This window comes from Perca fluviatilis, chromosome 5 (genome assembly GCF_010015445.1).
Source record: "Perca fluviatilis chromosome 5, GENO_Pfluv_1.0, whole genome shotgun sequence".
NCBI lineage: Eukaryota > Metazoa > Chordata > Actinopteri > Perciformes > Percidae > Perca > Perca fluviatilis.
In genome coordinates this window covers 15,784,504-15,799,570 of record NC_053116.1, presented here as the reverse complement: position 1 = coordinate 15,799,570, position 15,067 = coordinate 15,784,504, and the positions used below count along the sequence as shown (strand labels likewise).

The 15,067-nt window shown below is 41.8% G+C and overlaps 2 protein-coding genes across 5 annotated transcripts in view; one reads left to right on the top strand and one right to left on the bottom strand.

The window, feature by feature from the left end:
* Positions 1-613: 613 nt before the first annotated feature.
* Positions 614-15,067, bottom strand: part of zmp:0000000926 (ataxin-1-like) — a 26,741-nt gene continuing 12,287 nt past the window's right edge. The window contains exons 2-4 of one of the 3 annotated variants that reach the window (XR_005639300.1): positions 9,570-11,323; positions 8,762-9,292; positions 614-632 (exon numbers count right to left, since the gene is read on the bottom strand). Coding sequence is in view for 2 of the 3 variants with exons in the window: in XM_039801221.1 (XP_039657155.1) it covers positions 8,828-9,292; positions 9,570-11,165 (2,061 nt within the window). In the remaining variant the exon portion in view is untranslated. Of the gene's footprint in view, positions 633-7,513; positions 9,293-9,569; positions 11,324-14,299 lie in introns of those variants that run through there. The other 2 variants (XM_039801221.1, XM_039801220.1) reach the window with 2 other exon arrangements.
* On the top strand, positions 1,082-7,393 carry irf10 (interferon regulatory factor 10). Of its 2 annotated transcripts, none has more exons than XM_039801223.1 (9): positions 1,082-1,136; positions 1,271-1,514; positions 3,032-3,227; positions 3,469-3,545; positions 4,459-4,513; positions 5,461-5,550; positions 5,636-6,022; positions 6,217-6,335; positions 7,001-7,393. In XM_039801223.1, exons 2-9 carry the CDS (start codon positions 1,350-1,352, stop codon positions 7,103-7,105), a joined length of 1,194 nt encoding a protein of 397 aa, XP_039657157.1. In that variant the 5' UTR covers positions 1,082-1,136; positions 1,271-1,349; the 3' UTR covers positions 7,106-7,393. The 2 variants fall into 2 exon arrangements, with proteins under 2 accessions (XP_039657157.1, XP_039657156.1); XM_039801222.1 differs by having other exon boundaries at positions 3,032-3,236.

Here is a 15,067-nt window from a genome sequence, read left to right as displayed (position 1 = left end):
TTTTTAGGGGGCTCAGTACAATCCAATACAACAGTCCTGTGCCAATTATCCCTTTATCTTTGTCATATTTAATTCTTTTTGATTGGCTCCTCCAACTATAATACTAGATGAGCCCTGGATTTCAACAAGCTGGATGTGTTATGCATCCTCCTCCATACATCATTTTAATGTTATTTATGCCACAACATATTCTGTCACTGCACACTTGCTTGGTTGATTTAATAACAAAACAGATCACTATGTGTGGGGGGGAAAAGGCAGTAACACAGTCTGACACTGCCCTCTGCTGGGGAAAAGTATACAGTGTGTTTTTCTACGCAATCGTTATGTCTCACTATGAGCCCTTTTCATTTCTTATGATCTGAACTTTGCACTGGTATTGCCCGCCTGCTCAGTATCATTACCTGATCTTAAGAAATAATACATTTTCAGTCAGTACAATAACGCCTGTGAGGAGGTGGAGGAGGAGGAGGAGGAGGAGGAGTCCATGAAAAAAAAAAATCTTTACACCTACATACTTTCATTTTCACATTAACTTTTCGGAATGAGTGTGTGTGTGTGTGTGTTTGTGTGTGTGTGTGTGTGTGTGTGTGTGTGTGTGTGTGTGTGTGTGTGTGTGTGTGTGTGTGTGTGTGATATTAGTTACTGGCACTGTCCTGTTTCCCACGTGCTGTGACTCCTGTGGGGGATGAAAAGAGAATTTTCCAATTTAAAGAAAACACAACTTAATTTTATATAGACGTTGTGTGGACTGTAAAGGTTAACTGCCATTCACTTTGTCTACTTTTATTGATTTAGTCTTTTCCAAAATTAAAAGAAATATTTAGGTGGCTGAGTTTTGTGATCATGTCAGCTGGCAGAGTCAAATTGACTCTAATAGGCCTACAAACAAAAACATGGCATTTGCAGTATAAGTATTCATATTTTCACATAAAGACTATAAAAGACATAAAGTCTTTCACTGATCCAAGGACCTACTCACTAAGGCTACCCCCCTCCCTCATACACCTTATTTGGAAATTATTCAACTTTCGCTGAAGCTGGAGGAAACCGAAAGTATCAAATGAGCTCAAAACTTTCGCTTTCGCTTCCAAGAGCACTTAATTTTAGTTACGACTTCAGCGTTGAAGTTTAAGGTCTGTTTTAATACAACTTTTTTTTAATGAACTGCATTATTATAATTTTAGGCTACAGCATTGCGATTAAACTCATTTTAGAAGCTTGAGCAGCATCATAATAAAATATTTTATTTTATTTTTCCGCTTGCAAGGTGGGAGCGTGATTACTTGGAGCATGCTTCTCTGACATTTGAAGGTTTTGTTCCCTCGAGACACCTGTCTGTGTTGAAGATGGAACCTAAAATGCACATGAAAGAGTGGCTGATAGCTCAGATAGAGAGTGGGAAATATGAAGGACTTCTCTGGGAAGATGATCACAAAACTATGTTCAGGATTCCGTGGAAGCACGCAGCCAAGAAGGACTACAAACAGAGGGAGGACGCAGCTCTCTTTAAGGTGGACACTCTTTCATATTCTGAAACATAATTTGGAAGTCTAATCAAGAAATATAACCTAATGATAGCATGTTTTGAATGTATTATCAGAAAGAAATTGATCCAGGGACGCCAGTCGACTGTTGTAAAGGCAGTATAGATAAAACCAATATTTCTCTCTTTTTTTGGCTAAATATAGACTATTTATTTAAGGCCTATAACAAGTCCATACATTGATTGGTAAAAAAAAAAAACCTTTGCACATTGTGTCATGTTGAGCTACTACCTTCGTAAACAGGTTAAAAATTAGCATAAATAAGTAAATATATTTTCTAGCCTGCCACACAGAAGCAACAATAATTGCCTAACTATTTTACATTTTACAAGAAATGCTTCGTATGCTGCTTCTTCGCAGCTCTGTGCTATGGAAATCATCATCAAAGCCCTTTAAATCCTGATCAGTTATCATGTTGCAAAGGTTTCAAATAGCCAGGACACAGCAGTGTTTCCCATTTATTTGAAGAATTGAATTGGGTAGGCTATCCCTTGCATCCGAAAAAAATTTAAGATTTTGTATTTATTATTATTGCTATTATTATTTTACTCTTTTTCTCAAAAGTCTGAAAATATAGCCCTAGTGGAATTGTGGGTCAATTGGAGAAGTCCGGAAATTATGCGTTGATGTGCTGCAGTAGAGAAGAATAAAAAAACACTTTCTTAATAAGAAGTTCTTGTTGTGAAAGTGTTTTTTTTTCTTATTTCTTATTATTTCGAAGTTACCTCTTCCTTGCAATGCTCTGTTGCAAGACTGTGTTGCATAAGTGCTGGATAATGGTAGGAAACACAAAAATGTCAAAAATTATTTTTGTCATTTATTTGACTGGAAAAAGTTAGTGTCACTTTTCTGTTTATAGCATTAACTTAGGATGTGACACAGAATGGAAACCTATATTGGACTTAATTCAAATGACATCAGGCTTCCATAGAGAAGTGAATGAATAAAGCTAAATGTGGTAAAAACTTTCAGTTTATTCTGCTGTTTTCATTCACATGAAAGCTATATACAGTCAAATGTCTATGAATTTATTTCAAATGTTATCATTAAGTAAATGTAAATAAGGTAGTTTCAATACTGTATATCTCAATTGTTTAAGTCATCTAAATCAGAACTGTCAGAACTTTTTATCAGTAGTTCAAGTTTTATGACCCAAAAATGATGAGATTGCTAGACTTCCCACTGATTGTTTACTGAACTTATCATTCTCATCTGAACATACTTATATATTTTTTTTTATTAAATAACAGATTTTCTTAAAGTGCACATTCAGTTTTGCTGCTTCCACAATGCTCCCGATGGATTTAGTTAAATATAATCATCAATAGAACAGCATATATTTCAGGGATACATTCCCTGTGAAGAAATGGACACTAATCACGTGTTTACCAGTAGTTCATGGCAATTTTTTTTTTTCATTAAATCATGTTTGGGATTTTGCAATTATTTATGTATGCATGTAATATTTCAATCTTGACGTTCAGGCCTGGGCTGTATACAAGGGCAAGTACAGGGAGGGGAGGGATAAAGCTGACCCCACCATGTGGAAGACCCGTCTTCGCTGTGCACTCAACAAGAGCACAGACTTTCAGGAGGTCCCTGCACGCAACCAGCTGGACATCAGTGAACCCTATAAAGTCTACCTTATCCAGCACGACAATGGGCCAGCCAGACCTGCAGGTACTGCAGGTGAACACAACTGCTCCTTTACTTTCATATTAACTAACAGATTATATCTAAGATGGAAAAAAGGTCAATATAAGCTAACAAAACAAGGAATTAAATGTTGTATTTATATAATGAATTTTCCGTCATTCTCCCATCAGCATTACACCCATACAAACAACTATTTTTTTGTATTAAATGGCCTATTTTGGGTTTATTTGCTCGCATTTTTGTTCCCACTTGTTGCTCTCCTCAGACTCTTTCCAGACAAAGGATCAAGTGATCGTCCAGGCTAAGAGCTCTCCAAGGAGCCCCAGTCTTCTGGAAAAAACGGTAAGTTAAATACATAGAGAGAATAAGCTATATAAGCTATACATTGACTGTAGCTACTTGAATCTGCTGAACAGTGGAGGCTTCACTGACTCTGTGCTAAGAACACAGTATGAGGGCAATCAGTTTCTTATAATTAGACTCAGCATTTATGGGTTTTCTTTTGTTTTTTTTATCAGTGTGTATTAGAAGTTTTAGAAACAGGTGGAAATCAGGGATGAAAATCAAACTTTGATGGCATACGGTTTGATTATTAGAAAAATGAAACATTCCCAGTGAAAAAGTTAAGGGAAGAAGACCATTTATTCTCAGAATATACTGATCAAATTAGTTTGTTGTTTGTCTTTTTTTTAAACTACCACTGTGAGTCAGACATTGTTTAACCCTATATATTGTTCCATCCATTGACAACTTTACACTGTTGTGAACAACAGTGTGTTCTTGCAGCAGGAAATGTTTGGGGTGTGGGGAGAGAATCAGTTTAAACTAATCTGATCTTATATATATATATATATATATATATATATATATATATATATATATATATATATATATATATATATATATATATATATATAAGATCCCTAAAATAAATCTTAGCAACTTTTAAATTTTTTTTTCTTTTACCAGGTTAAGACTCATTGAGATAAAAAAAAATCTCTTTTCAAGTGTCCTGGCCAAGACAGACAGCAGTACAACCACACATACGTACAAACACAGAATACACAAAATCATTAAAAACATAAAACAACTGACTCAGCAAATCCCTCGAAGTCAACCACACACCTAAACATATCAGGCAAAACATCTACAGCAAGATGTGGCTGCTCTCCAAAGTCATTCAACATCATCTTAAAACAAACTACAAACTTCATGCTGTGCTTCCCTAATTTTTTATTTTTTTCTGTTTTTGTAGCTTCATTGTCAAAAGGAATCATTTGACGCAAGTAAAGACGTAAAACCGTTTATTGGTAAGGGTTACACACAAACTGTTCTACAGAATGTTTATGGGTGATGCAAGGCAAAGAAAAGGAAGCTCAAATGATCAAGTCATCAAATGGTCATTTCTATCCCAGTTAAAATATCAATATGGGGATAGTATTGTTTTGGCCTGGCATTTGGATCAATCCAAACAGAGCCTGACCGCATTTGTCCATTTACCTCCTATAGGTAGGTGGTTACCCATATGGGCCAAGGTCGGCTTCAAGTGTGATCCTCTAACTTTTCCTCTAGCGCCACAATGAAGCTCATAATTCTGGTTTTGAGTGAAACCTCTCACCAACTATTTAATGGAAAGCCATGCAATTTGGTACACTCAAAGAGTTGCTAGCATGGCCGTAGACTTAGTCTTGTTGTTGGTGGGGTTTTTTTGTGAACCTTTTAGCTTAGTTGGATTTATTGGTTGGTATGGGTAATGACGGATTAGTTCATAGGCTGGTTTAGTGCACACCTACCATTAACCTCCCATGGGGGTTTAATCCCTGGCTTCTGTCCTTCTGGCTTCAGAGTATTTGTGGGTTAGAATTTGACATGGCGACATACATTAATGTATGTCTTGCCACCCCAATAAAATATCCATTAAGGATCGCTACTTGTAGTTGGCCTTGGCCCAATCATGAGTTTAAGTAAGTGTACCATGTGGGAGTGGGTATTTATTTTCGTGGGCCCACCTGTGCCTATTTGGCCCACATGGGCTCATAGGCACAGACATACTTGGAGCCTATATGGATCCAATGAACAAACATATATGGACCCCATCTGGTCTGTAGAAATAGGACTCAAATGCTGCCCCACATCTACATGTTGGTAGGAATTTTACCTGTGAATTTATATTTAAAAACAACAGAAATCGAATTATGACCATAGACATACAGCATTGAGAAAGTACTGATTGAATAATGTATCTTTTCTGCTTTAGATGATCTGATGAGGGAACACATGTATTGTGAGCTCACAGGACAAAAACCTGCTCCTATAACTTTCCTGAGTCCCACACTTACTATATCAGGTAAGCTTATGGGATTATGCGCACAATAAACAACATGTCCCTGGCCTTTGCACTGTTTGACCTGGAACACATTTTGTGTGTTCAGACTTCCGTATGCAGGTGGTGTTGCTGTACCAGGGCCAGAGGGTCATGAAAGTGGCCACCAGCAGCCCAGATGGGTGCTTCATCCTGCAGGGCCGCGTCCCGTTGGGAAATGAACGGATCTACGGGCCCTGCACTGCCCAGCAGCTCTCCTTCCCCTCCCCAAGCTCTGTATCCCTTCCGTCATGCCTGGCTGAAGCGATGAACCGCCTTCTTTGTCATTTGGAGAGAGGTGTGCTATTATGGGTAGCCCCAGATGGGGTGTTCATCAAGCGGTTCTGCCAGGGCAGGGTGTACTGGAGCGGTCCCATGGCCAAACACACTGACCGACCCAACAAACTGGAGCGAGAAAAGACCTTCAAGCTGCTTGACATACCCACATTTCTCAATGGTAAGGCAGTGCATGCAGTAACAGCCACAAAAAAGCAGTTTGAATTCATACCAGTTAGTCATATAAATCTAGCTGGAACATAATATGATTTATTCAAAGAGAGACTTCATTGCTCTCATTATTGCTCTATGCAAAGAGGCAATATGTCTGTATGATCAAAACAGAATATTCCAATATAAAATGTTTGTGTACAGAGCTTCAGAGCTGTTTACAGGGGAAGGGACATACACCTTCTTATGAGATTGAGCTCTGCTTTGGAGAGGAGTATCCAGACCCCAACGTACCTAAAACCAGGAAGCTGATCATGGCGCAGGTGGGTGGAAAAGGAGCAAATAATTGATAGCCTTTTTTTTACATCATCTTCTTTTGCTTATAGAAGATGTCTTATTTAAAAAAAAATTAAATTTACATATTTTTAACTCAGAAGGATTCTCAAAACAGTTGAATGCTCACCCCATCAAAAAATGTTCAACACTCTGGGATGAGCATTCAGCTGTTTTGAGAATCCTACTGAGATAAAAATGTGTAAATTAAATTTTTTTAAATGTGAGGCTCTTCATAGGGTACAGTTTCCTCTGTGAAATTACAATTACAGTTTTGTGGACTTGTAGATTCATATTAACCGAAAATTCTCCCTTCATTCTCTCTCATACCGGTATTTCAATTTGTATCTTTTGTTGTAATATTTCTATAAAGCAATGGACAGTTTGTCAGTTTGATTTGCTGTCAAGGGTTTGAGTCACCTTGTGCATTTCTCAAATGCTAAACAACCATGGGCTTGGACTTAGAAAGTTCTGTGTGATTTTTATGACATGTTATAGTTAAAGTATGTTGACTCTTGGATGTTCACACAATTCAGGCAGAACCTTACAATTCCTGTATGAATGCTTCCTGTGAGTCGGAGCGTAGCCGTAGTCTTTTCATGCACCAGTAGAGGTCCTCATAATCATACTGATTGTCTACTACACTGTTGGCCAGGTGGTGCCCTTGTTTGCAGTGGAACTGCTGCAGAGGTTCAACGTGGAAGAGATTCAGGAGAAGCGGCCAATTCTCACCTCCAACACAGAGGGAGAGAAGATGTAGGAGTACAGGGAATGCTACCCTGCACCAGGGTAGCTATGAACAATATACAAGTAGATTACTGCTTTATTGCTTCCCTTTCATCATCATGAAAGACAGATCAGAGCAAACAATACAGAGGATCTTCAGTGTGAAAATGTATATATGATGAAGAAACAATGGAGGTGTTGCGTTGTATGGAAATATATATTGATTTTTTTATTCTGTCCACCATCTAGCTAGACTGGTAGGAGTTATCAGCTTGTTAAAGCAAACATCTTGATCAACCCAATAAAAGTTTTTGCTACCATACTATTAATGTAAAACATGTGCCTGTACTTTTTTGTTAACCTCATACTCAATCTGTATTAAATGATAATTTATGTGTATAGTACTTTACAACACATGCGGACAATAAATTCACACCTTTAATTAAATCTATAAAGCTTTTTTCCCTTTATTTCTAGCGAACATCATATAACAGATTCACAATTTTTAAAAATATACATTTTTGTAGCTATAACATTTAAAAAGAAAAAATCAACAGGTAAGGTTTTCTGTTTGAAAATAAAATTTAAAAAACAAAAAACACAAAAACTAAAGTGAGAGAGTGTGCTGAATCAGAGGAGATACCCGTATCTGAGTTTAAAATACTTTCATCATTTTCCCTGCCTTCAACAAATACAGTACGTAAAAAATGAGATGGGAACAGAAGCGTACACAGGGGTCGAGGGTATTCACAAAGCATCATGTTCCAACGTGTTATTAGCACCATTACTCTTATGCCATACTGCACTTTTGAATCTTTCCATCATTCAGTTTTTAATGGAAAAACACCATGAGTGTCGAGGCGATGTGGCACAGACCTGTCTGTGTGGGTGGGATTGTCTGTTACGCAGTTTTCATTAGTGTTCTCCCTTTCTCAGAGATAACGTTAAGAACATATTGGAGGATAATGCCTTGACGAACAATCAATTGTTTGAAAGGACTCCCAGTGATGAGAATAAAAAAGGCGAAGAGTTGCTCATACATTCACCTTGCCTGCCCGGGCCGACATGTAGACATCGGCTCAGAAGCAAGACAATTAAAAAAACAAAAATGCATTGCGAAATTGACAGAGAGATTGCATTAAATCTGTTTAGCATATTTACTGAATATAACATCTGTAATGTAATATATATAGTCAACTTTTGTTCATATATATCTGCACTTCTTCAATAGCGTTTACTTTCATAACACTGATTGAAAATCGAAAACCCTGCAGAAAACACTGTCAGTAAGTAGGTGCTTGGGACAACCATTACAAAAACAGAGTGAACACAGACAAGTGCTTGATTGTCTCACTAAATGTCTTCAGTGTGTCTGTAAGGAGTCATCCAGAGATCGTTCAGCTGCTGCTCCTTTCAGGATTGTGCTGAGTAAGGTTGAGGGAAAGGAAAGGAAAGGAAAGGAAAGGAAAGGAAAGGAAAGGAAAGGAAAGGGAAAGGAAAGGAAAGGAATAAAAGATGCAACAAGGGCCAGACTAGGTTGGACTAGGTTAATATCTTGGGCAACAATGTGGACACCCGTAAATTGCGTTTTCTATTGTTTTTATTCCTTCCCTGCAACCCTACCTTAAGGTCTCTCCAGTGTTTGTCATGGTGGGTGCAACAGAGACAAGGAGGGTGTGTATGTGCTTATGTGTGTGTGTGTGTGTGTGTGTGTGTGTGTGTAATTATGCATGTATATGTATGCATTTCCAAGTTTCTACTGCCACTTCATTAGCTTGGAGCCATGAGGTAAATCCAGGAGGCTTTCAACAGTTCCGGTTGAGGGAAGGGTATCTGGGGCAGACCAACGCCGTTTGCGTGGACGCGGCTGCTCCTGAGCGGGAGGCTCTGCAGCCAGAGCGCGTAAAGGTGCCGGCAGAGTAGGAGGTGGATGGTGAGGAAGAGGAGGGGGAGGAGGGGGAGGTGGCATCTCCTCCCTGTGCGAGCTACTGGGTTCTCCTGCAGCCCTGGAGGAGAGTTGCGTGCGATGGGCCCTGGAGCCAGTGCGCGTGTGTGTCCGGTGAGTTTGGGTGGGAGTGGGGGTGAGAGCCAAGCAGACATCCCCCTCCATGAGCTGGCGGCAGGGCAGGCCATACAGCTGTGTGGTTCTCTCAGGGCAGCAAGAAGACCAGCCTCGGTCCTGCACAAAGAACGGATACTCCACCAAGACCTTCAGTAACTCCTACACAAAACAAAAACATTGTTACTGTATATACTCAACGAAGATGTCTCTTATGTCTGTCACTTATCATCACCGCAATCTGACTTTGGTGTGCATGAAAAACATGTGTTAGTAATTAAACTGATGTTTTTACCTGAAAACATATACAGCCTAAACTGTGACTGATTTGCATTAACACTAATCTTGTCATGCAGTTATTCATTCAATTATACGGGATCATGCAGTAATATAGATATCTGCATGTAAACCCAAGCATATGTCTAAGGAGAAAGCTGACCTGAGTGTTGCGGTCTGTGAGGTGGACCTGCAGGTGGCTGAAGCCCTGTGCACTGCTGGGGGAAATCAGCAGCACAGTGCATGTGCTGAGGTGGAACTCTGGGGAGGTATCTGCGCTCCTCAGGAAGTCCTCGGTCTGCAGCTCCTCCACCCTCTTCAACCGCCCGCTGGCCAACTCAATCAGAGAACCCTTGGTGAAGTAAGGTAGGAGCGCAGGGGGAGATGAGTGAAGGGCCGGGGCTGAGGTGTGAGGATGAGAAGGAGATGACTCTCTACCTCTGTGTCTTTCTCTGTCCCGTCGTCTCTCGCGCTCATTGTCTCTTTCTTGGTCTTTGTCACGTTGTAGGTGCTTCTCTTTGTCTTTACCTTGCTCCCTGTCCCTTTGTAGAAGATTTTCTCTGTCTCTCTCCTGGTCTCTGTCCCGGTCTCTTTGTGACCTGTCATGGCTGTTAGGCAGACCCAGGGGTGAGTGTGGTGAGTTCCTTTGATTGTGCTGCCTGGGTCCTGGCTCCCTGTGCAGGTTGTACAGAGCTGTTCCTGAGGGGCTGTAGAGTGGGTATGCTTGGACCTGAGGGCTGGGGTGGCACACTGATCCCAAGGAGTAGTAGATCTGGGCTTCAGCTGGTGTGACCCCTTGGGGGTCCAAAAGTCCCCCTCTACCTGCCCTGGGGACTGGTCCGAGGGGATGGGGACTGGTGGAGAGTAGGCTGGTCTTAACCATCCCATGTGGATGTCTGTCCTGCAGTGAGGAATGTGGCTCAGGGCCCTCCTGAGCTTGAGAGTCTGACAAAAATGGCCCTCCAGAATGGACACGGGATGTTAGATCCTCCTGCTGTCTCCGTCCACCGTTGGTATGGGAGCTGTGTGGACTGATGTCCAGCCGTGATCTGCTGCTATCGTTCCCATATTCTCCTGTAAGCAGAGGCCTGGAGGTTGAGGCAGTCCTGCTGCCTGGCCCATCCAGGCCGTTGAGCCTCTTACCCAAATATCTGTGTCTGGCTTCAACAAAGCTTGGCTGTTGAGGGTAGAGAGAGTGGTGGCTAAACAAATATGATGGGGAGAAGAGAGATGAGCTGTTGTCCCGCCGGCCACTGTTAATGTAGGACCATATCTCTCTAGAATCGGCTGGGAAGGGAGTCTTGAAGGAGGAAGCGGAGGAGGAGGATGGGGAGGGTGGCAAGGAGAGGGGCCCATCCCCTCTAAGCCACCTGGAGTGGTGGGACAGAGGCAAGGGATGAGAATCATCTCTCCAGGCGGGAGACCCTGAGCCCATCCTCTCGCTGACCTGCCCTGGGAAAAGGGGGAGAGATACAGAGGGAGAGTAGCTCAGGTGCCATGGTAGGGGCAGTGCTAGGCCTGGTGCTGGAGCAGGAAGGGGTGGAGGAGTATGTAGGAGATGGGGATTTGGGTTAATCAGAGCTCGGTCCCTGTCACTGGCCTCCCTGCCTCCCTCCCCTCCCCCTGCGCTGGACCGACTCCGGAGTGGCACTGGGGGTTTAAACTCGTCCAGAGGATTGTGGTGTTCTGACGATCCTTGCCGAGACTCCCTTTTCTTGGGAGGGAGGCACTCTTTGCCGCGGTCGGGGCTGGGATTCATGGGTGGGCTCCAGCGGCACTGGGGGCCCCCTGTGTGCGGGTGTAGGCTAGGTCACATGGGCCTCACGGGAGAACGAGGGGCGCAGACAGAGGGGAAGGCTGCTACACAGCATCCCTGTCAGATCACTGCTGATTCTTTTGCACTGGAGCGCCACTCACCTGGAGAGAGTAGAGATAGGGTAGGCAAAAAGGAGGGAAAGGACAGAGATAGATGAAAGAGAGATTAAGTATGAACATAGAGAATGGACATTCTGTCAGGTCCTGGCATCAGTAGTTAAGAGTTAGCTGTCAGTATGGTTCAGACACACATACAAACAATCATTCAGCTGCATCAGACAGATGGCGAGAAGTCAGCCAGTGACTCGCTCATATAAACTACTTTCAAAGGGTTAGAAACTCTTAGCTTTCTGTTAGCTGTCGCTAATTAGTCATTACCTATGCGCACTGCGGTGGGGCTGAAACTACCCAACTTACTTGTTTCATTCAAACACATTACTCCCACATGTGGACTAAAAATAAATTATGTAGCCAATGAAGTTCAGAGGCAGTGCAGTATGTGTACAGCGCTCACAGCAGGAGAGTTTTCATCTCTGACTCTCAGGGGATGATTGGAATATGTAGATATGTTTTTGTACCACTTTCCTGAACCACCCCCACGACACCCCCGGGTGTTCTCTGTATTCTATATGAGCTTACTACTAGAACTTCCCCCCCACCCCCTTCTCTTTCAGACACACACACGGACAGCAACAGACACACAAATACTCCCTCAGGCGGCTGTACTAACTCCCCCAGTGATAGGCAAAGCTGGTCGCCACCCACCCAAAAGCTGACAGAAACACTGTTGACATTACCACCAGTTGTTGTGGATACAGGATATGTGTCTTTGCATATTAATTATGTGTCACAGCAGGGGTGTGGGGAAATGTGTGTGATTGTCTGTGTGTGTGTGTGTGTGTGCATGCATGTGTGCCATGTTTGTGTGCACGTGTATTATTTTTTTTTCTTTCTGGGAGAAATGTGTGAATGTGTTTATTTGTTTAGGTCTTTGTGTGCGTGTGTGTTTGTGTTCGAGTCCTCAAATGTGACAGAGATTTTGCAGTCTTGTTTCATTCAGTGAGAAGTGCGGGGGAGCTCTACAAATTCTCCTCCAAACGTTTTAAATGAGCTCTTTTGAAGTGACGGTTGCCGCTCTGCCAGCCCAGCTGATCCCTCCTCCTCCACCACCACCGCCACCACCACCATCGCTGCTCCCACCGCCGCCACAACACCACTGCACCATGCTGCCACTCAGCCCCGCGCTCACCCGCAAGTCTGTCTCAACAGCCTACCAACTCCCTGCCGTCTCCCCATCCACCACAGTGTCACCATGGCAACTGTGTCCACACTTACTTACACACACACACACACACACACACACACACACACACACACACACACACACACACACACACACACACACACACACACACACACACACATCCACTCGGTTAGATAGGTTAAATGGGGATACTCCATGGAGAGGCGGGTAAACTGTTGCTCATCAAGTGACTTGGTCCAAAAAAAGAGTAAGTGTTAGAGAAGAGCAAGCTGTTTGTGCATCTGAGTGAAAAAAATGAAAATTGTGCGGTGAGAGGAGGGGGATTTATTGTCTCAGACACTGACAGGACGGGTGTGATGGAGTAGAATGTGGGAAATGGTTATGATGGACTATTAGGTCAACAGACATGTTGCTGTTACGATGGAAAATCTTGTCCAAGTCCAATTTATGCGACATATTTTCAGTTGAGCTGAAAGACAACATGGCTTTGTGTGGGCTATAAACGCACATTGACCTCTGGGGGTCATAAAAATGACTATTCTTCGGATGAAATGCCTTCAGACTGCAGCAACATTTGGAAATGATTCCTGACGTAATCCATACACATCTTCATGTATATTATATATCACTGGTTTTCCTAGAATAATCATCATCAAATTCATTATGATGATCTTATCAATTTATTAAATGTGACAAGCAGTTAATATCAGAAGAGTAACATAGCATTAACACCCGCACAGTTACGCAATGTATTGATTAAAAAACAACAACAAAAAACAACAAATACATTTTTCAATTATTACAAATAAACTTTATAAACTTTTGCCAATTAAAAAAAAGAAAAGACGCAACAACATTAAAACAAATTCCACAGGAAAAAGCTTGCTCAAACACATTAATAAGTTATCACAGTATTCCAAAGGTCTGAATTTGTCTAACTTATCACTTTATTTTTACCTAAGAACTCTACTCACAATGACTTGTCTAGAATCCAGATTTCTTACATAAAAAAAAAATATGGTTTCAATATTTGTCCTCAAATGACTCTGACACCCATGTCATTTTGACAGCCCTTATGAAAAAGGTTGTCAAAATAGACCCAATATAAACTTGCCAAAAAAAGTACAAGAAAACAAAACACAATTGTGCATGTGGAGGAGTTTGCAGAGAAATGTATTCTAACAGAATACTCCTACACTGTGCAGACATTGCACACAGAGCTGGAGTTTAGCTGGAGCTACTGTGCTCGTAGCATTTCAATATATAAAAACCAACAGATCACAGACATAATTATATAACACATTCCTTCCAATGAAATCCTACTTCAAGACTTTTTGCTTGCTATGTAAGCACATTACATGCTTGCAAATTATTTTCACTTTCTTTTTGCTTAAAAATGCTAAAAAAACAAAAACAGTTTTAAACAGTTAGTTGTTATGTTTTTATATTAAAATGTAAAATGCTTACATTCTTCAACTTGCTCTCAAGTAATTGACAAATTTGACATGCGTATTTGCACCGCTCCACCTCATCCCGCCTTTTCTCTACATGCATTTCTCAGGGAACTGTCTAACACTCCTCTATACTCATGACTGCAAACCTAAAAAAAAAAAACAGAACTGCAAAATATTAGTCTCTAGCTTTGTCTATATTGCTAATATCAAATAAAACACCAATTGGTAGTCCAGTAGTGCTAATTGCAATAGACAAGTGGTAAACAATAGCTCTTTGAATCCAAAAGAGCAGTGAGAGAACGTGGGAGCAGGCAGACAGGTTGGATGGAGTTGGTAGTTGTGATGTGATGCGAGACTGACCTTAGTGCAGGCTGAGCCGACGTCCCAGTCTTGGCAGTCATTCATATTCCAGTCCTCCCAGAGGGTCAACCCACTCCTGAGCTCCTCACTGGGCTACACTGCTCCTCCACAGCAATGCCACCAGTTACAACACCCGCGGATATCAGCAGCCCCCAGCTACACACTGCCTCTGATCTCTGTGCGCATGAAATAAACACCAGCGAGCCCACCAAACTGAGGGAAAGAACTGAGAGCCTGCTATCCGTCTCAGTATCTGTTGTGTATGTGACTGTGTGTGTCAAGAGTGTGTGTGTATGTGCTTATGTGTGCAAAGGGCTGAGGAAATGAGTAATATCTAGCAGTGAGAAACATGTCTGCTATGCAGACCAGTTGCTGCTGCCGCCCACTTGCTTTAATCACTGTGAAGGATACAAACATGCATATACACACACAAATGTACACACAAATGTACACACACAAACAGTCAAGGATGCAGCACATACAGATTATATACTGGGCGGGATAAATTGACTGTATGCCACCTTGTTGTCTGTAGGTATGCTTTCCACTTAAGTTTAACTGGTTAAATGTATCTTTTAACATACAAAAGTCATGAATGGATCAATTAATCAGTTAATCTATATTTCTGAAGAAATGTTGACACATAAAAAAGAGGAAAGGATGAAGGGGAGGCAGAGAGACAGTTGATGAGAGACAGGGAGGGACGTGGTAGGAGGCTCATCCCACACACACTCTCAGACTTTAGGTTTTTGCTTATGCCTCTGACTC

Bases quoted from the DNA above. Each gene is read 5' to 3' on its own strand.
- irf10 (XM_039801222.1), top strand. From the start codon at position 1,350: ATGGAACCTAAAATGCACATGAAAGAGTGGCTGATAGCTCAGATAGAG. The intron at 4,514-5,460 runs GTAAGGGTTACA...TTTCTGCTTTAG, and splicing joins AGACGTAAAACCGTTTATTG to ATGATCTGATGAGGGAACAC. The intron at 5,551-5,635 runs GTAAGCTTATGG...TTGTGTGTTCAG, and splicing joins TCCCACACTTACTATATCAG to ACTTCCGTATGCAGGTGGTG.